General features: G+C 41.9%; 1 protein-coding gene across 1 annotated transcript; it reads right to left on the reverse strand.

Annotated features, from left to right (window-relative positions):
* Positions 1–689: 689 nt before the first annotated feature.
* Positions 690–4,892, reverse strand: LOC105032797 (small ribosomal subunit protein uS10c). Its single transcript, XM_010907364.3, has 3 exons — positions 4,604–4,892; positions 4,449–4,511; positions 690–1,235 (listed from the first exon to the last, which is right to left on the reverse strand). Exons 1-3 carry the CDS (start codon positions 4,826–4,828, stop codon positions 924–926), a joined length of 600 nt encoding a protein of 199 aa, XP_010905666.1. The 5' UTR covers positions 4,829–4,892; the 3' UTR covers positions 690–923.
* Between the last annotated feature and the right edge of the window lie 17,297 nt (positions 4,893–22,189).

Consider the following 22,189-nt stretch of genomic DNA (forward strand, 5'->3'; position numbering starts at 1 on the left):
GTACTAAACTTTGGCTCTAAGAAGGAGCAAAGGATACCCCTAGATAAGAAATAGCCCAGGAATAGATAAGAATCTAATCACCAGTCTTTAATCTAACAGAAAAATATATAAACAACAACTCAAGAATGCTAGATGCATGGTTAAAGAGTTGTCCCCAAAAAAAAGCATGGTTAAAATCAGGCAAACGTAAAAATTGTCAGTCCCACTGGAACCAAAAGCGTACTAACATTTATAAATTGCTTCTCCTGCACCTCTATCATCTGGGAGGCCTCGATATATCTTGGTCCTTTCATGTGCCCATCTCATAGTTTATCCATCATTTCTGCATCGTAACTTTCATCAAAAGTATGGAAACATTCAAGGTTCTCACTGCGCACATTTCTTTGATCCATTTTTCAGTAATCTCAAAGAATGAAATAATTAAAATCAGATCCTATTACAACTTCCTAGTCATAGCACAATCAAAAAATGAGTATAGAAAATAGATTCGAAAATTGAACGTCCTGAACAAAAAGCCAGGCTGCACAAAAGGGCTCGGATCATATTACAGGATTAACTCACGTATTCTTCGCTATGCAACAGGTGAAATACCAACTTGAGACTCGAGAAGGTGACATCCAAAGGTCCACCAAGCAGACAGAATGCTCATTAACCAAAATTGAGAACCAGATCCATCTCAAACCCAACTATCCAAGTAAATGGTGTGCTCTGCATTGTAACTTGTCATCTTTAGTGAGAATAGAGTGACAAACGCTCCAAGTATAAGAAAATTTCACACACTCCCCGTAGATTTTACATGCAATTCAAATTAAAAAAAAAAAAACTGGTCCTTTAGTTCCTAAAGAGGTTTCTGCCAGATGCAAATTAAAATCATCACTGAAAGCTTACAAGAAAAAGAAGATAAATGTATAATCCAACTGACATCAGAGCTTGACCTCTACATCGACACCTGCTGGAAGGTCAAGCTGCATCAGTGAATCTATTGTTTGGGCAGTAGGATGCAAGATATCAATCAGCCGCTGGTGGGTCCGGATCTCAAAATGGAAGCGTGCATCCTTATGCACATGCGGTGACTTTAGAACACAATAGACTCGTCGCTTGGTGGGTAGGGGAACAGGACCCATAGTTTTGGCATTGGTGGTTCGAGCAGCTTCCAGGATCTGCTTGCATGAGTCCTCAATCAGGGGTACCCAATAGGACCGTAGCTTGATTCTTATTTTCTGTTTTGGTGCCATCTGATGGTAAAAACATCTAAGTTAATGCTAAAGACTGAATACCAGAAAGCATTTAAGGTACAAATATGTGCACTTGTGTTTCTGAAACTTGAAAATTAACAACTGAGTTCCTCAAATGCATAAAAGGTGTACAAAATGCACGCATGTGCAAACACATACACACAGTCCTTTCTAAAAAAATTATGACATGAACAAACCAAATTTTCCAGTATTTATGTTTATATGGTAGACAATTAATAGGACCTAGCAAGGTGTAAACTGATAAAAGAAATTCATGGATATCACAAACTGAAACCATCATTATTCTAAAATAATGATGCATCTTTCGTGTTATTTACTTTACAATGTATTATACAAGGAATTACTGAATCACCAACATACTCATTACACAAGAAGCCTGGTGACAGTGGTACATGTCGCCAACTACCATCTTTGTAAATGTAATACTTTGATTCACATTTAATAAAAGTTGGTGGAAGAATCTTTCTTCCTCCATTTGTTACTCAAAAAAAAAAAAAAAAATCATTATTTATGCAAGCAGCTGGTCATCAGTGGGAATGATATCAGGCATGGTGGTGTGCTAAAGAATCTAAACTACTGGATGCACAGAAAAAAACAACTAAATGGATCAGAATTTGTCCGTTCAAATGACTTGCTAAAGAGATAAATACAAAGGTAAAATAATAATCATTTTCATAAATAGACACTACAATATACGTGTCACAAGGTGGAAAAATACAAGAGGCAGCCGAGAAAAGAGAAGGGAAAGGCATAGAATTTGTACGGTTGCAAATCACCCAAGCAAGACATAATTAAGGTAGACAATAAAAAAAGCCATACAATTTCTACTGCCCACATTATAACTTCTGCTTACCACAAGGTAGTAATGTGGTCCTGAAACTGACATGCTCTGTGATCCCCCAGCCATTAATTAGATCTTACAAATTCCAGCAAAACTTCAGCTAACCAAAACTGGTGTCACAAATGTCTATAGTCAGCTCCTATAATATGCAATTTGTGACAAGTTATCAACTTGGCAAACTCCAGAGCATCTTCAGATGCTACAATTTCATCCTCTGAACCATGAATTTTCAAGACCGTGCAGTTTCTATTTTACCCTAATCTGAAGTATCCAGTTAATGCTTCAAGCTAATTTACATATTTTTAGTTTGTATTTGGTTTAGACCCTCCTCTTCCTTATTTCCTCACTAGGGTCCAATAAAGCATGAGATTCTAATATTTCACTTCCCCCCCTTTCACCATATTTCAGATAAAATTTCTTATTATTTTTAAGAAAAATACTCAATGCTCTCCATGTTGAGGTAGTATAGGTGCAAAGGAATTTAGACAAAGGCAAAAATAGAAACCAAAGACAACAATATCAAGGAATGCAACAAAAAAATGGAAAGCAAAACAGTCAAGTTGATTAAGATAGCTTTAGATCAGCTTAAAGCTTGAATAAACTTCTGTGTGGACAATAACCTCTGCCTAAATTTACCAATTGAGAATGAGGTTATTCATCTCATTCCACCAGACCAACTAGCAATCAAGCTTTCCAAACAAAAATGTGATCCATGTTTCAACGGGACTCCACAAGTAATCGAACATCAGAAATGACCAATGGAGTGACCCAGAATCTTTCGAATCCAATGCAAGATTTTCTAAGCAAGCTACAACCCAAATCAAGTTTTTCAAATATTTAGCTATATACAAAGAGACTCATCAACATGCCAAAGTTATTGTCAGACAAAATCAATGATGCAGAATATTTACCATAATCTCTTTCATGCTATATTATTTTAAGAAAAGTATTTAATTTTAAAGGGGCATGATCCAAGTTTTCAAATATTAACTGTTCTCAAAAACACTTTCTTCATTCTCCATCTTTCATATTGATAAAGTCCCATTCCGAGAAAAAAGAAAAAGAAAAAATGTAACAGTCCTGTACTTTGCAAAGAATTCTATTACCTCTGCCATCTTGAAATTTTAATAGCTGGATTAACTCCAAATTGTCAAACTATAATCAGTACATCAACTGTTTATGATCAATAGCATAATTAATATATGTCACTGATCCATGCCTCAAAATTGATATTGCTTAGTAGATAGGACAATGCATTCTGGCATCTCAAGGAAGGACAAGAAAGTGCATCTCTATTTTCTCTCCAAAAGCCACCAACGTTGACAAATATATCTAGTCAGCTATTCTTGGAGCCCCTTTCAATACAAGCAGCCAACTCTACATATCTTCTGATTAATCCTTTGAAGTAAGGTTCAATATGAAAAGATATTCGAAGTTGCTAGTGTCAACAGCCAACCCAAGCTTAAGTAATAGAATATTAGTCCACAGGTTTTAGAAGTGTAATCCATATAAGCCAACCTACATTTTCAGATCAATTCATCTCATGGATGTGCATTATTATAATAAATAAGGTGCACTCATAGTGTGAATTGAAGAATAATAATGGCAATCCAAGTTTTCAAGCCTTCAACTTCCTCTAATGAGGTGACTTGCCCATGGTATTAAGTAAACCCCCCAGCATGTTTCTCATACAATTGTTTCATTCCAAGTTTTGCACTATAACTGAACATATAAAATTCAAAAAAGAATGGTCAACAACATGATATTACAAGCTACCACAAGAAAGTGGGGAAAGAAAAAGAAAGCGAATAGACCAGGCGATAGGCTGACAAGTATTAACCAATCCGAGCTTGTCAAATGTGTTCTGAAGGAGAGTTTTACTTGAGATGTCATGAAACATATAAAACCATCCCATTCAGTTCAGATGCTCAACTAATATGCTTACTTCTTGGAAAGCGCTCATATGAAATTTGAATTACTCCGGAGCCACAGACAGCCTATTCTACAAGTCGCAAAATCATAAACACAGCAGACGGCTAATCTTGTTCATCCTTCTCATACTCCAATTTTCGACAATATTAACCTCCAATTGCTATGTAGAAACGTCATACTTCACGTAATGCACTAGTTTAAAATTCAAATAGACCCCTTCATACGTTCCAAGAGAACAAAAATTTACCCACCAAATATATCAATTTCATGGAAAAACTAAAAAATAAAGAATTTATTTTTTATTTAAGAAAAAAAAAAAAGCAAAATAGAACATTCTCTAAGCCATAAAACTAGCAGCAAGACCAAGAAGCGGAATGACTTAATTTCGTGCATTTAAAAGAAAAATTAGATACAAATACCTTCTCGGCATCATCTCCAACAGCGAGAAGCGAAGGACCAGAACCCTCGGATTTCTCCTCGACCTCCAAACCATTTGAAACCAAACAAAGATAAATTAACACTCTCTTGAGTCTCTATCAAAGAAAAGTGGAAAGAAAGGTTGTCACTGGAATACCTCAAATCCCTTGGGGATCTCCAATCCATCTGCGGTCCCGGAGGGCGATTCTAGGGTCCCCGGTGCCGCGGCGACGACGGAGGGAGGCGCGCGGGAGCGGATGGAGGCCAGAGACTTCGAAGATTGGAGCGAGAAGGAGAGCGAGGGTTTGGATTTGGGCGAGGCGGAGGGATTGTAGAGAGGGAGGAGGGATAGCGTCACAGAGAGCGAAGACGAGGCCGCCATGGCGAGTGGCGATAAGCAAAGAGCTCTCCGCCTTCGCTTCGCTCAGCAGTAGCGCTATCGAGTTGTAACATCACCCAAGGTTTTAACGGCGATATCTCCAACTAGCAGTAGCACACTACGGACCGTTATGTTGCTAGTAACGCCGCCGGTTATTTTCTAATATTTCTGCATGACTGGATTTCTCATGAACTAGCAACCCTTTTGAGGGTAGAAAAATGAAGACAGAATTTTAAATTTATTTATTTACAGTCAGATTTTTTTAAAATTCTTTTTCTTTGCTTGTTTGGAGTTGACATTATGACTTTTCTATTTATTGACAATTAAAATCTTTAAATTTTCAAATTTATTTATAGCAAGATTTTAGTAAATTTTTTTCCTTTTCAACTTAGACTAGGGGCCTTAGTAGATTTATCTATTTATTAATTACCAGGATCATAGTTAAGCTTTTCTCTTATTTGTTTACCATCCGGTTGTTTTTTTTATTTTTTCTAATTTATTTATTTATAGAAAAATAGTCCTTTATCATATTTATATTATTAAAAAATTATATAATACAATAGAAAAATAAGAAAATAAAGAGGAAAATATATTGGGAAGAATAATAGTTTCATCCATGAGATATATTGTTAAAGATACTAAATTCAACTAAGGTATTGTGCAACCTTGCTTGCTATATTAGGAGTATAATGTATTTAAGCAAGTCTTGTTGGAGGAAATTCTATGATCAATAATAACATTCTAGAGTTTTTAAGGAGAAATTTGCAATCTGATAATAAAAACATCATCATTGTTTGTGAAATTAAAAGAGATTAAGAAATGTAATTACATTCTTGATTTCCTTAGTGATGAATATGGAAACTAAGAGAGATTTCTAATATGGTTGGTCCCCAAAACTTAAAGAGCATGTTTAAAAAAAAATAAGACAAGTTTTGCGCTTGTTTACATAAAAAATAGATTTCTTTATGCAATTGTTATTCTCAAAGGGAATATGTATGGCTTTTATTGGTTGAATAATTTATTATAATTCAATAGAACTCATCAAACCAATCATTCTCCCAGTTTATGTGTCACAAAAGACCTAGATGGAAGATTTTAGTACAACAAAGAAGAAGGAAAGAAGGTTGTAGAGAGAGGCTTGATGATTTGCATGTATTTTTTACTATCTCTTCTTCATTTAATTATCTTTCAGTAATGCCCCTTAAGCTTTCTATGTGCCATATCCAAATCAACACTTTCGTGAGCTTGCTGAGGTGCTTGGCAAAAAAAAAAAAAGTCATGAGATGCTTGAGAATTAATCAATCTCAATCATAGTTTTGTTGGCTATCCTTTTTCTTGGTTAGAAGATGAGCTAAAAGCTAAATTAAACATAAGAAATAAAGTGTAAGATTACATCACAAGGACTAATAATCTTATACTAATAATCTTACAACCAGATACAAGCTTAGAAGTTCCAACATGTATACATTGAAAATGTGAGCACCAAAACTCTAAAAGGTTGTAGATAGCCCATCCAGATATCCAAGAAAGCATGAGTTGGGGCGTAAGAAGTCCTCCATAATAGCATTCCTTGATGCCTGTTGAACCTATAGATAGGCAAGCAACATTATAATTAGTACATGAGCTGTCGAAAGGAATTGAGATCATTGGATGCATGTGAAGTTTTTGATAGTGTTTTAACAATCCATTTGTCGACCCCGAAACATTGTCTTCCAGCAGCAGTACAGCATATAGTCCTTGACCTGAAAGAAGAGTAGCTCATTGCAGTTTAGGAAGATATTTCAAAGAGCAGCATTTACTACTTTAGCCTGGATATTTTTCTAAGTATTCAGGTGAAGCCTTAGCAATCCATATGCATTTCTGTGTCATGTGTTTCCCAGATAAGATAGCCATTCATCCTTCCCTTTGAAACGTAGCCAACCTCATTTGTAGCATTGACTTGTCCAATTAGATTTCCATAATTGCTAGAGTCGCAGATAGTTGGATAGGCCCAATTGAGCAGGCATAGACAAAAAAATAAAGAGATAGATAAGTATAATTATGTTGCAGAAGTAAAACTATGTCCTAATCTCCCAATAACTGGCATGTCCATCCCAGCTGGGTTTGTTGCCACAGATAAGTCATCAATCTTAGAGTATAAACCCATGACCACCTGTTCATCCAGCAGCTTCAATTTCCAGCATAAAAAATCAATGTAAGATGTAAGGAAAATCATACAATTGATAATGGGAAAGTAACTTGGGCGATAGAAAACCAGCCTCATGCATTTCATGTAGTTACAGTTCCTCACAAAGCACATGGTGGCCTGTAAACACAATAATAAGAAATCCTGACAGCCTATGAAAGTAGAATCAAATAATCGTTGAAGATCAATAATTGCAAGAACTCATAGAAATGTTATAATTTGGTGCTTGCTAGTTTTTGTAAAATATCATATATCGTTGATAGGGTATAGTTATAATTCCTGCTAGTTTGAACGTGGTAAGATGAAGCAACAACATAATATGTACCATTTGTCAAATAATGCCTAAAATATCAAAATAAATTGTTGTCCAGTTTCATATTCTACAAATCCAAGTAGATAGATAATAGCATAGTTTTGAAGTTATTTTGCATACTTTTTTTATTTTATTATCAAATAAATAGGAATTTAGATCCCCTAGTGTGCTTTATATGCTTTAAAAAAAAAAATCTCATATTATTAGGTAGTTTAAACTATGATAAAAGTTTTCTTGCTTATTCCATCTCAACCAAATAAAACTTAAAACAATAATATTTGTTCATCTTTGGAGCATGAATCTCCAAGGCCACCATTCATCATAATCCATCTTATGATACCGATGCTCTTTATTTTTGCTACTAGCAAATGCGAACAATAGCCCTTTATCTTCATTACAAGTAGGTTTGTAGCATTATAACAAAGAAACATTGGTTTTGCAACTTGTGTTGCATGACATTTGTGACTCAAGCACAGGTATTTCCATGCCATAAGTTATAATCCTTGGACTTTGCTATTGGTTGCATTTGCATTTCACTAACTTTAGATCCCTCTCTAACATACCAGTGCAAGCAACTCTCTCTTTCATCAGTAATTGAGCAAAAGGACATAAATTTTATTTTCAAAAGTGCAACCATAACATCAATACTAGTTAACTTGATAAATTAAATTTCTTTTTCACATACCTAATAGGCTGTTCTTACTGAATCCATGCAAATATATGTTTAGTTCCACATCAGCTATACGCTAGTAGATCTTTGATATTTTTATAAGATCAAAAAATCTAAAATAATATCTTTTGACTAGTCTTTTAGGTGAGATTCCGAGTTGTTACAAAAGATATCAAAATGCATCTGGCCCATGCTCTATGTGAACTAAAGAATACTATAGCACATGCTCATTGAGGCTAATTACAGGCCTTTCATGGTGCTTATGATTACATTTGAATCGATTTGAATTTTTAACCCAATGAGGGTGCTAGGGCTTAAACAAGAGGAGTATGTAAGGACCCGTGTAGGTGTGCATTCTCACATTGACTATATATTAGGTAGATCTTGGATACTTATATAGAAATAAAAAATCAAATAATATTTTTTGACTGGTCTTTTTGGATGAGGTTCTTGGTTGTTACGTACAAATTGGCTCCATATAGATGTAGGGAAGATTAAAAATACCGTATTTGAGAGATATAAGGCTGGATGGATGAAAGCTAGAACCTCATTTAGTTCATGCATAGAGTAGATAAGGGACTATTAGAACCAAATATTAACTTGTTCATAAAAACAAGAGTAAGAGATAAAGCTAATCAAGCACAGATATTTTTGAAGTAACTATTTTAAGGAAAGTTGATACCATACTTTTGAGACATGGCTCTTTTCTATTCCTACATTTTTTACATGAAAGTAAATTGGCTATGCATTTATTCTACTTTGGAATTCAACCAAAAATAAATTCTTCCTATTTTTTAGAATAAATAATGTACTCTTGAATAGAAAGAAAATGCTCGAACAAAAAGGAGTTTTTGAGATTTGTGTTGAAGTAGTCATGCCCCGAACCTAGCATCCAGATCAGATATATAATCACCATACACTCTTTAAAGCAAGCCCTAAAGAATATACAAGGTCTGTAAAACTACTTACAATCTCAACATCTCATGAATACTATCGATCTCAATTCATAATAAAAATGCTACATTAATAAATATCAATCTTACACAATTTATAAAATTCGATCATCCAACTGTCACTGATGGTGCTCTATCTAATCGATCCTTTCAATCGTGATTCCAACCATGATCAAGTGCATGTATCTTGTAACTCTGAAAAAAAAAAAGGAGGAAGAGGGGTGGTGAGCTTTATAGTCCAGTAAAAATCCTCACATACTTACATCAATATAATAATAATTCAAAAATAACATATGAACAATATCAAAAGAAAATATAAGTCACAAAATCTCATATCAAATATCCAGTATAACTTAATACCAATGTATACAAAAGCATGCATCACATACTATCGAATATCCATCTTTTTAAAAGTAATATACTACACATATGTAATTAAGTAAAATCTCTTTTTACTTAATTATAATTTTATGTCTTATCATCCATGTCTCATTAACTTGATCTAATTCAATCAATAGTTGCCTTTAGAGTTTTAGACTAATCATGGTCATGCTTTAGCCCATGACTAACAAACCATAAACCACACTTTAGCCCATAGTGGCAATCCATGATAACCGCACTCCAGCCCATAGTGGCAAACCATAATAACCATGCTTCAGCCCATGATGGCAAATCAGAATATCTATGATTCAATCCGTGGTGGCAAACTAGAATAATCATGATTCAGCCTGCAGTGGCAAATCAGAATAATCACGCTTTAGCCCACAGTTGTAAACCAAGAATAACCACACTTTAGCTTGTAGTAGCAATTAAAAATATCCATGCTCTAGCCCACAGTGGCAAACTCAAATACTATGTATCTACCCATGACAAGGCTATTCTCGATACCATGTATCTATCCATAGTGGGCTATTCTCAGTACCATGTATCTGCCCATAGTGGATTATTCTCAATACCATGTATCTGCCCATGGCGACCTATTTTCAATGTTATGTTTCTGCCTATAGCAGGATATTCTCAATATCAGGTTTCTATCCACGACGAGGCTATTCTCAGTTTAACATGGCTAGCCTAAACATTTCTTTCTTCATCATCAATTTATTAAATCATAATTATACTAAAAAAATATTATATTATATTATGCTCTTTTCAAAAATCTCAATTATTGGTATCACAACCCAAGCCATCAAAAAAACCATCATTAAAATATGTAGAAAGTAAAAGTAATTATATCAACAATCATATATCCATCAAAATCAGCCACAAAAAATCAAAATTATGTAATATAGAAATAAATAAATAAATAGGTATTTGTGTAGAAGAATCTTTACTTCTATTGGTGATTGACTCAATACAGTAATTGATGAACTTCTCGATCTATGAACTCAAAAACAAGATATTCTACTCGATGCCTTGTGCAAACAGTGAACTTCACTTATCCTTGAGTAAAAGAAAAGTCGGTGTTATATATTAGTTAGCTCAGCTGCCAGGTTCTTTAGGCAATTTCAGGATCCCGTGATATCTTTTAGAAGATTAGTGAAGTATGTCCTTGGGATATTAAGATTATCCAATAAGATGGTTAAGTAAAGAACAAAAATTGCCTTCCGAAGCCATTTCTTGACCTCTCCTATATCTAACTTTGGGTCATCTGACTCTAATTAAAATGGGTTCGTGGTTCATCTTGCACATTCATTTCTCTTTTTTTTAATATTTTTTTAGTATAGTCTATGCAATGCCCTCACCGTTAAGCTTTTTACTTGATCTTGTAATGAGCTTTCAACTAATGACTCTCAAATCAGTTAGCTTTAAGGCATCAGGTGTAGATTTTTTCTTAGACTTACTAACTCGAGTCAAATAGACTACGAGTTAAGGCTGACTGTATGATAGAATTTTTTCACATTCTTCACTTTTTGACATGAGACTCAATGCTTACTTAGGCGAAGAGGTCTGATTACTCAGTAAGAAATGCTCAAATATAATTATTTTATTTAAATATTTTTTTAATATTTTTATGAAAGAATTATATGTGCCAAGTCTTCTCCTTAAGACCTATAAAAGGTAGACTCTCTTTAGATATCAATAGGGGAAGTTAGAAATGCTGAGAGATTAATCTTTATTCTAAACCTAACCACCTATTAGATTTTACTAATATGCAATCCCTCAATTCCTCACAATTTATCTAGCTTGTGTATCAAAGGTTACCAAAATGTCTGATTCTCCTTTTGCTTAAAGCATAATTGATAAATAAATATCGACTTCTTTTCAAGTTCTAAGTTTTTTTTTTTTACCACCCCCAACTTAAACAACATTGTCCTCAATAGAATAGGAAAGATAAAGTATGACAGACAAAGGAAAAGAAAAGGAGAGATGTCACCTGGGATAAGTGTGCTCTTGAATTGAGAGGTGTCTTCAAAGTTTCGACTCTAGTCCCTACAAGAAAACGTAATCTAGTTAGTTTATTATTATTTTTAAAGCTAAAAATAAAAAAAAATTAAGAAATTAGATTGCCTCCCAACAAGCACTAAGTTTAAAGTCTTCAGTCAAACTTTCTGAATCTTAAGGTGGCTCAAACAATCGATATTTAAACAACTCAGATTCTTTTCAAAAATAATACTAGATCGGTGAGAAAAGTCAGTCCTTCTCCTACTTTGACCAGTAAGAAAGATTTTGCCTTATAGCCAAGTACTTGACAAACTGAGTAAACCAAGGAGGATAGTTTGAAGTGAGTGCAAAGAGTCGCTCATCTGATCCTATATCTAACCATTTCACTACCTCGTACCTAACAACTTCTCACATATTTGGTTTTAGTTTTCTTTGCATGCCCTTAGGTGGTTTAGCATCAACCTCACAATACATGCATATGGATGGGTCAATACCTTTTAATTCAGTGATGATCTGTCCAATAGTTTTCTTTTATTCTTTCAGAGCACCTACAAGTTTAGCTTCCTTGTCAAAAGTCAAATCTGATATAATGATCACCGAGAGGGTGTCATTGGGTCTTAAGAATAAGTACTTGAGTATGACAGAAAGGAGTTTCAGTTTTAGGATAGGTAGTGATTCTAGTGAGGAAGCTATTGGAGTTCTAGATGGCATACGTAATGGCTCATATTCCATAGCCCAAGATAGGGTGGTTGCAAAATTAGGTATTTCTAATAAAGCATTCACATCCTTGATATACCCATCTAGATCAAAGTCATCTACTTCGAAATGAGCCAGACATGTGTGTAAGGGGTCCTCCAATAAGATTGTAGGAGTAGCTTCCTCTACTACATCTTCAAGTATATCCACTTCAAAACAACTATGAATTTGTGGTCTCTATAATGCATTGAATATATTCAATCTTAGCTTCTTATTTCCAAAAGAGACGTCCATGACTCCTGTCCTACAATTAATACATGCATTGGTTGTAGCTAGGAAGGATCGACCTAGGATAATGAGAATCTGGCTAGGATTGCTACAAGGTTCCATATCAAGGACAAAAAAATAAATCGAGAAGTAAAACTCATCAACCTTGACTAAAACATCTTCAACCATCTCGCATAGTACTGTAACGAATCTATCAACAAGCTGCAAAGTAACAGGGATGGGTTTCAATTCTCCAAATCCAAAGAATTCATATATCAAGTTAGAGAGGAGATTAACACTAGCTCTCAGATCTAAAAGTGCTTTCTCAATGTGCAGGCCCCCTATAGCACAGGAAATGATAGGGGTACTTGGATCCTTAAGCATAGGAGGGGTAGTGTATTGAAAAACTGAACTAACTTATTCAGTGAGACAGACTTTCTTTGAAACTTGTGATCTTGATTTGTATTTCTGAGTGCACAAATCTTTCAAAAATTTGGTATAGGCTGGAACCTGTTTGATTGCATCTAACAGAAGGAGATTTATTTGAACTTTTTTAAACAATTCCATCATTTCATCTATTTTTCTTCCTTTCCCATTAAAAGAAATAGAAAATTTTTTGGCACTTGGAAATGGAGCCTTAGGTAGATATGAAGGTGTTGGTGGAGTTGATTCTTCCATCAATTTTGGGTCATCCTTCTCTTTAGATGATTCAAATCCAGTTGGATTCTAAGTTTTTGGTTTTGTGGTCTTACTAGGCTGCTCTATAACCTTCCCATTCTGAAGTGTCATAATAGATTTGGCATGTTTTGAAAAGGTTTCATGGGTGTTGGAGCTCTCAACCATGTATTGCCCCCTTGGGTTACTTACGGGTTAACTAGGCAATTTTCCTTCCTCCCTCCTATTGAATACAGTGGCTAGAGGACTGATTTGGGTTTCTAGCTTAGCTATGGACTGAGTGTGAGAGTAGAGGATCTGGATATTGATCTCTAGCCCTTTTAATGCTTGTAGTACCTTCTTTTCAAAAGCTATGTTTTGGGCCATTAGAGAGGGTTCTGGAATATTTTGATATTGTTGATAGGGCATGTGTCTATAGTTTCTATTTGGATAACTCGATCTTTGGACCAGGGGATTTACAGCTATTTGAGGTGTCTATGAGAAATTTGGATGATTTCTCCAACCTGGTATAGGTACAAGAGAATGAATTGTGACCTGGTCGATGAGTGGTCTGAGTTTGTGCTTGATGGGCTTGTTCTTGTACAAACTTAGAAAATTTAGATGCAACTGAACATTCACTCACCATATAGGTAGGACTCGAACATAAGGCACAAATATCTTAAAGCTGTAAGGATGGAGCAGAGGTGTGCCCAACTTTCACGATCAATTTTCTATAATAATTCATCCACTTTACTGTGGATGTCTATAGAATTTTCTATTTTCACAAATTTCACATCTCTTTGATCTAAACATGGGACTATCCCTAGATGTGTAGTGCAAGGAGTTTTTGCTAAGGGTTTTGAACAGCCGCCAGGCCTCATTCTCACTTTTGAGCATAAATGACCTACCGCATGAGGCATCAACCATCATCAGTGCTTCTCTGATAGTCCGTCATAAAAATACTGAACTAGTTGCCATTTAGGTACTGCATGGTGTAGATATTTTCTGATGAGTTCTTTAAGCCTTTCTCATGTTTCATGAAACATCTCTCCATCCATTTGGAAAAAACTAATAATGGATTTCTTAATTTGATTAGTTTTCCCAATGAGAAAGTACTTCTTAAGAAATTCTCTTTGAAGCCAGTCTCAGGTTAAAATGGTTACAGAGTCTAATGAGTTCAGCCAATGTTTGGCCTTATCTTTAAGTGAAAATGAAAATAATTTCATCCTAAAAGCATCATTTGAGAAATTTTGAATTTTAACAGTAGAGCATATCTCGAAAAATTCATCAAGATGTTTGTAAGGATCTTCATTATTGAGTCTGTAGAAAGATGGTAACGTTCGGATAATATTAGACTTAATTTCATATTGGACAGCCTCCACAGGAGGCACCTAGACACAAGGGGAATAGGTATAAGAAGATGGGATAAAATATTCCTTCAATTGGCAAGGAGGGTCAACTTCTCTATGTGCCGCCATTTTGTTAGATCGGGTAGCTCTGATGGTCCTTTCGATTTCTGGATGTAGGGGTTGTAGTTCTCATTGCAGTGATCTACGATCAAGCATATAACAAAGAGATTTAGATCAAAAGGATCCTATCTTTCTTTTATATTTTTTTTTTATTTTTTTATGGAAAAGAGAAGAAGAACAAGAAATTTAAAGATGAGAAACCTACAGGAACCTAAATCTAAGAGATAGATGAGAGAATTTTTTTAAAAAAAAATTTATCTAAATGTGTTAGCAGATAAGTTTCACAAAAATACTCCTAAGGTTCACCCTATACCTAGACAACTCCTAACTTTCAAGTTAGCCTTTGAGCACTCCAAGTTTAGAACTGACTAACCAAGTCGGTCAGATAAGCGTAAGATCGGTGGGAGGCTCCTCGTATTTTTGCAATGGATCTAATTAGATAACCATTTTTCTTCAAGATTAAGATCCCTGAATCACTTGCCTAGACATCGATCGATCAACCAGTTAGAATTTGATCTAACCCTTGGGCTCCCTTATCCTATTGAGCTTGAGTATCTCTAGGATCAACATCTAATTGATTTTAATTAGGGTTAGGGCTTATGCAAGATGCAAGGAGCTTGTTTGTGGGCCAAGGCAGGGTGATGAAATTTTCACCTCATATTGTTTAGGATTTGTGCCCTTAAGATGTGTTATGAGAATGCAATGCAAAAAATAAGATGTCCAAGTAAAATAATTTTTTTTTATTTTCATTTCTAATGTCACTATATGTATTATGTAATTTTTTTTATTTTATGTTGAAACAACCGTGCCAATGATCTCCGACAACGATGTCAAAATTTGATCGCTTGTTACGAGCAACCAAAAATAATACTCTATTTCACTACTATGTAGAATAGGATGAATCAGGATCAAATCCATAAGAATCTTGGGCGAGTTTATATTAAAAGACAAAAAGAGCAAATAAAAAAAATAACAAGGATGTAAAGATGTAGTAAAACTTGTTTGAAATAAAAAACTAAATTAATAACAGAAAAATTGTAGAAGTAAAGATTAAGAGAAAGCATCTCAAAATTTCAAATCCACCTTTAATCATAAGAATTGAAGAAAGCAGTCGGGTCCGCTAAATAGCTACAAGCCTTTAGTGGTGTTCAAGAAAGATAAATCTACAATCTATTTTGCAGCATACCTTATCTCACTAGGCATGGCCCGTATCCTTGGATCACATGTTGGGAATTGTGTCCTAAAATCAATCGTGTGATGATTGAGTTCATCCTTGTATATGAATTATTGATCAATTGTGTTGGGTATAAAATACCCACAGCCGAAACCCTCGGCAGAATCAGCATCAGAACAGCTCCGCCCGGACTCCTACGGGAGCCGGGCTCCGCCGCCGACATCGGAACAGCTCCGCCCGGACCCCTACAGGAGCCGGGCTCCGCCGCGACATCGGAACAGCTCCGCCCGGACTCCTACGGGAGCCGGGCTCCACCGCGACATCAGAACAGCTCCGTCCGGAATCCTACGGGAGCCGAGCTCCGTCGCGACATCAGAACAGCTCCGTCCGGACTCCTACGGGAGCCGGGCTCCATCGCCGACATCAGAATAGCTCCGCCCGGACTCCTACGGGAGCCGAGCTCCTCCGCCGACATCAGAGCAGCTCCGTCCGGACTCCTACGGGAGCCGGGCTCCACCACCGACATCAGCTGCAGAGCAGCTCCGCCCGGACTCCTACGGGAGCCGGGCTCCGCCTCCGACATCGACTGCAGCACAGCTCCGCCCAGACTCCTACGGGAGCCAGGCTCCGCTCTCAGTATCAACTGCTGGTAAGCTCCGTCCGGACTCCTATGGGAGCCAGACTTCACCTCTAACTTTGACTGCAGAGGACTCCGCCCGGACTCCTGCGGGAGCCGGGTTCCGCCCGCAACTTCAACTACAGAGCAGCTCCGCCCGGACTCCTGCGGGGGCCGGGCTCCGCCTCCGACATCAGCTGCAGAGCAGCTCCGCCCGGACTCCTACGGGAGCCGGACTCCACCTCCGACATCGACTGCAGCACAGCTCTGCCCGGACTCCTACGGGAGCCAGGCTTCGCTCTCAGTATCAACTGCTGGTAAGCTCCGTCTGGACTCCTACGGGAGCCGGACTTCACCTCTAACTTTGATTGCAGAGGACTCCGCCCGGACTCCTACGGGAGCTGGACTTCACCTCTAACTTTGACTGCTGGTAAGCTCCGTCTGGACTCCTACGGGAGCCGGACTTCACCTCTAACTTTGATTGCAGAGGACTCCGTCCGGACTCCTGCGGGAGCCGGGTTCCGCCCGCAACTTCAACTACAGAGCAGCTCCGCCCGGACTCCTACGGGGGTCGGGCTCCACCTCCGACATCAGCTGCAGAGCAGCTCCGCCCGGACTCCTACGGGGGCCGGGCTCCGCCTCCGACATCAGCTGCAGAGCAGCTCCGCCCGGACTCCTACGGGGGCCGGGCCCCGCCTCCGACATCAGCTGCAGCGCAGCTCCGCCCGGACTCCTACGGGAGCCGGGCTCCGCCTCCGACATCCCCTGCAACACGGCTCCGCCTGGGCTCCCACGGAGGTCAGACTCTGCCCGCGACCCCAGCTGCCAAGAGGACCTCTCCCGGACCTCTACAGAGGCCGGGCTCTGACCGTCGCTGAGCTTCAATCAACAGATCCGCGCCCCCTAGCAGGCCATCGAAACGGCCACGACCCTGCTCCACTTCCTGTGACGGATTCCGCGCAGCTCCATCATTCCCTGACAAGTCGCAGTAACCATCGCCGCCCTGCCCCACTTCCTGTGGCGGATTCCGCACAGCTCCACTACCCCCTGGCAGGCCACGATAACGGCCACGATAACGGCCACGAACCTGCTCCACCTCCTGCGATGGATACCGGGCGATTCTCCCATCCGCTGGCAAGTCATGACAACGGGCGCTGCTCCACTCCCTGCAACTGATTCCACATGGTGAGCTGCGGTGATGGCCACGATTCCGCTCCACTACCTCTCGCAATAAATTTCTCTGACCACGGGCGGCCCACTACCAGACGGTTACAGGTGTCACCATCAATCCGTTGCCCCCTCCGCCTATAAAAGGAGGACTCAGATACGTTATTCTCTAAGCTCATTTTCTTATCTCAAAACTCTGCTAAATTCTCCGTTCGAGCACTCCATTCTTGTTGAGGCAGAGAACTGACTTGAGCGTCGGAGGGTCTTGCCGAAGCAACCCCACCTCCGATTTAGACTTCCCTTGCAGGTCCCGGCGGCGACCGCGGCTTCCCCGACTCCAGCTTCTCTGGCGCAAGCAGATTTTTGCACCAACAGGATTGGCGCTAGAGGAAGGGGCCTGTGTCTTCGCAGCACCCTTGTTCTTAAAGGAGTGTTCAACGGAGCCGTCTCCGACCGTCTCTCCGTCACCCACTCCTAATCTTCCCCCGCGAGATCAGCACTCGATGCCTCCGCGCAAGGCATCCACCCGGCGGTCTACGGCCTCCGCGGCCAGATCTTAGGCTCCAGCCTCCCCTCCAGTTTCTCAGCCTCCCCCTCCTCCCCCTTCGGCGGCGGCGGTCGGTGCGGAGCAGTTTGACTTGCTGGCGCAGTAGGTCAAGGGCCTCATCGAGGCCGTACAAGCAATGCAGCAGCAGCAACCACAGGTGTTGGCGCATCCGGAGGGGGCGTCTCCGGAATGCCAGAACCCGACGGTGGGGCGGGCCACCTGGGCCAGCCGCCCCGTCCTTCCCGGGAAAGTAAATCCGAGGGTAGAGAGCCCTCAATCGGACCACGACTCCACCCCTGGAAGATCCCTGCCCCCGTTCTGCCAAAGGACCCTCGAGACTCGAAGTCGAGAGAATTTCCTGGACCGGAGGCTCCAGGAGATGAACCGGCGGATTGAGGAACTCCACCACGCGCCTCCCGCTTATGGTGAGGACATTTGCACTGACCCTCCCTTCTCCCAAATGATTATGCAGGAACCGATCCCGCCGAACTTCAAGCTTCCCCAGTTCGAAAGCTACGACGGGACATCGGACCCGGTTGATCATCTGGAGGCTTCCGAACGATGATGCTGCTTCACGGCGCTCCTGACGCCATCTTGTGCCGGGCTTTCCCATCTACTTTGAAGGGAGCAGCGAGGAACTGGTACTCGGCTCTAAAGCTGGGTACCATATTTTCCTTCGATCAAATGAGCCACCAATTTGTGACCCATTTTGTCAGCAGCCGGCATCCCCGGAAGGGTTCAGAGTCCCTCATCAACATCAAGCAGAGGGAAGGGGAGTCCATACGGGCCTACATCAACCGCTTCAACATCGCGGCGTTGGAGGTCCAGAACTTGGACCAATCAGTTGCCATGGCCGCCTTGAAAGGTGGCCTTCAGAAGAATGATCTTTTGTACTCCCTGGAAAAGAAGTACCTCAGAGATTTTGCCGATTTACTGGCTCGGGCTGAAGGATACGCCCGAGCGGAAGAGGCCTTCAAAATGAAGGACGAAGAGACAGCAAGGGAGCGTCAGGCGGGAGATTCGAGTAAGCCCGCAGTTGAGAAGAAGCCAAAGGAAACTCGGCCTCACTCCCGATCCCCTCCTGGACATAAGCGCGCCCATACTCCACCCCGGGCACGCAGGCAGAGAAGCCCGGACAACAGGTTTCGGCGGGGTTCCCCGTCAGGGAAATTCTGCAACTACGCCCCCTTCAACGCCTCGAAGGCCCAGGTACTGATGGAGGTTAGAGAGCAGCTCCCTAGGCCGGAGAGGATGCGCACACACACCCTGGGAAGCGCAACCCCAACAAGTTCTGCCTCTACCACTGCGACCACGGCCACGACACCGAAGAATGCATCCAGCTCCAGGACGAGATCGAGGAGCTCATCCGGCGAGGTCGACTCGACAGATTCATCCACCGCAGGCCTGAGGGTAGAGGAGACCGACCAAGAGCCCTCCCACCGCCTGAACCGCAGAAAAGGGAGGAGCAGCCCGGGGACCGGCCTCCCATCGGGATCATCGACTCCATCACCGGAGGGCCTCAAGGAGGAGCGGGAAAACTGTAAATGTATCACTTACTATTTCGTCTTGAATCTACTTTTCTTTCTAGCTAACGTGCCCCTCCCACCTAACGTGGACGTATTATGACTGGATATGATATGATCCCTCCAAAAACACAGCCATGTCAGGAATAGGAGGAGAACCTCGTCCTGACATGAGCACAATCAAAGGCCCGGTTCTTTTAGACCGGATGGGGGGAGAGGCCTTACAACGCCCTAATGTGCCCCCACAGCCTTGTTAGGGACAGGAGGAAAACCTCGCCCTAACTTGAGCAAAGTCAAAGGCCCGGTTCTTTTAGACCGGATGGGGGGAGAGGCCTTACAACACCCTAATATGCCCCCACAGCCCTGTTAGGGACAGGAGGAAAATCTCGCCCTAACTTGAGCAAAGTCAAAGGCCCGATTCTTTTAGACCGGATGGGGGGAGAGGCCTTGCAACGCCCTAATGTGCCCCCACAGCCATGTCAGGAACAGGAGGAGAACCTCGTCCTGACATGAGCAAAGTTGAAGGCCCGGTTCTTTTAGACCGGAGGGGGGGAGGCCTTACAGCGCCCTAACGCGCCCCCACAAGCCAGGCTGGTAACGAGAGGAGAACCTCGCGCCGGCTCGAGCAAAATGGAAGGTCCGGACTCCTACGGGAGCCGGGATCCGCCGCCAAGGAAGACTTCACCCGGACTCCTACGGGAGCCGGGTTCCGCCGCCAAGGAAGACTTCACCCAGACTCCTACGGGAGCCGGGATCCGCCGCCAAGGAAGACTTCACCCGGACTCCTACGAGAGCCGGGATCCACCGCCAAGGAAGACTTCACCCGGACTCCTACGAGAGCCGGGTTCCGCCGCCAAGGAAGACTTCACCCGGACTCCTACGGGAGCCGAGTTCCGCCGCCAAGGAAGACTTCGCCCGGACTCCTACGGGAGCCGGGACCTACCGCCAAGGAAGACTTCACCCGGACTCCTACGGGAGCCGGATTCCGTCGCCAAGGAAGACTTCACCCGGACTCCTACGGGAGCCGGGTTCCTACGCTAAGGAAGACTTCGCCCGGACTCCTACGGAAGTCGGGCTCCATCCGCCACTTCTGCAGCAAGGGTCAATAATGGTGACGAAACTCGGCCGCGTAACAAGGTCGGATGAAAAGAAAGAGCCCCCCCCACGGCGACATCTACGTCAAACAAGCCAAACGACAAGAAAGGTTCAACAGACGACAATATCAGTGCTACGCATGGACAAGGTAACACAAAGTGCTCTTTTTTTCATTTTCGATATACGCACTACAAGGCCAGGACGGCCAGGGAAAGAAGAACAAAACGATAAAAAGAAAACAACTACATAAAGACAAAAGAGCTCTAAGGAGGCCCTGCTTCCTCCGACCTAGGGTTATCACCTCCATCCCTCAACCAGGACTGCCTCAGGTTCTCCATTGCTTCTTCTAGTTCTTCCTTCTTCTGCAGCGTATCCTGGAGTGCCTGACGAAGTTGCTGGCTCTCAGCCTCCGCTTCTCGACGCCACTTCCGCAAAACTTCGGACTCCGCCTCTACGTCAGCGACGGCCTTCCGCTCAAGCACCAGTTGGATTTTCACTTGTTGCAGCTCAGCTGTCTTCTCCCCAAGAGAGACAGAAATCCCTTCGACGGTGCCCCTCAGGGCTTGGAGCTCTTCGGTATCTTGGGCAGAAGTAAGCTGCGCCCTAGTAACCAGCTGCCTTTGGAGACGGACGACCTCGTCCGCCGCCTTTCGGAATCTCCCTTTGTACTCTTCCACTTGCCGGCGCCAGCTGGCCCGCTGCACATCGTGGCTCATCTCAGCATCTTGAAGCTACTTCTGGAGGTCGGAGACCTTCTGCGACCACTTCTATTCATCATCAACCCGTGCCAGGAGCCGGGATGAGTTCCCTTCCAGCTAGCCGATCTTCCTCTTCGCAGCTGATAGCTCCACCTTAAGGACGCTGATCCTGGCTTCTTGAGCCCAAGTTCGGTCGCTGGCGCCCTTCTTACATTCCTCGAGCTCCTTTGTGAAGTTCGCCTTCCTCCGGCTGTAATCCATGATTGCCTTCACTTGGAGACTCCTAAAGTGGGCGGCCTCAGCGGCGGCTTCGGAATGACATTCTCTCGAATTGCGGAGCTCGCCCTCCGACTTCTTCAACTTCTTCGTCAGGTGGAGGACCTCCTTTTTCAGCCGCTGGATAGTTGACTTCAGCGGGACCCCCAGGGGCAAGAGAAGTGCTTCAGCAGGGCACTGCCATCGGAAGGTGCAAGCGTCAAAGACCGACTCATTACAAGAAGAAAGGCAGAAAGGAGGAGGAGGGGGAAGGAGAGGCCATCCACAACAAGAAATTTGACTTTATTGATTGAATAATTTTGAAGACAAACAGAAAGGAAATATAGCGACAAAATAAGGGCACAAGTTTGGAGGTCTCAGACCTCAGGGGCAGGAGGTGGAGAACTCGGCGCGGGGGGTACGGCTGCGGTGGCGGCGGACGAAGGGCCGGCCTCATCTTCAGACTCCTCAAGAAAGCCGAGATCGAGGTCGGGGTATCTGCTGGCCACCTTCTCTTGGCAGAGCTCGAACCCCTTAGTGAACGCCTCCTGGCCGAACTAGACGTTCAGTTCCCTCATCTCCGCGGAGGCCTTGAACTCCTCCACCGCAAGGGCCCTGGCCTCCGAGACCAGAACCGGAGTTTGCTCGGCCAAATGGGCGACCTCGGCCTCCGCCTTCCTCGTCGACTCCTCCAAGATTT

Source organism: Elaeis guineensis, chromosome 13 (assembly GCF_000442705.2).
Source record: "Elaeis guineensis isolate ETL-2024a chromosome 13, EG11, whole genome shotgun sequence".
NCBI lineage: Eukaryota > Viridiplantae > Streptophyta > Magnoliopsida > Arecales > Arecaceae > Elaeis > Elaeis guineensis.

What these genes read in the sequence shown, in the direction of transcription:
- LOC105032797 (XM_010907364.3), bottom strand. Translation starts at nt 4,828, where the DNA reads ATGGCGGCCTCGTCTTCGCTCTCTGTGACGCTATCCCTCCTCCCTCTC. An exon ending in AGATCCCCAAGGGATTTGAG is followed by an intron (nt 4,512 to 4,603) that starts GTATTCCAGTGA and finishes AATGGTTTGGAG; the next exon opens with GTCGAGGAGAAATCCGAGGG. An exon ending in TTGGAGATGATGCCGAGAAG is followed by an intron (nt 1,236 to 4,448) that starts GTATTTGTATCT and finishes TTTTACCATCAG; the next exon opens with ATGGCACCAAAACAGAAAAT.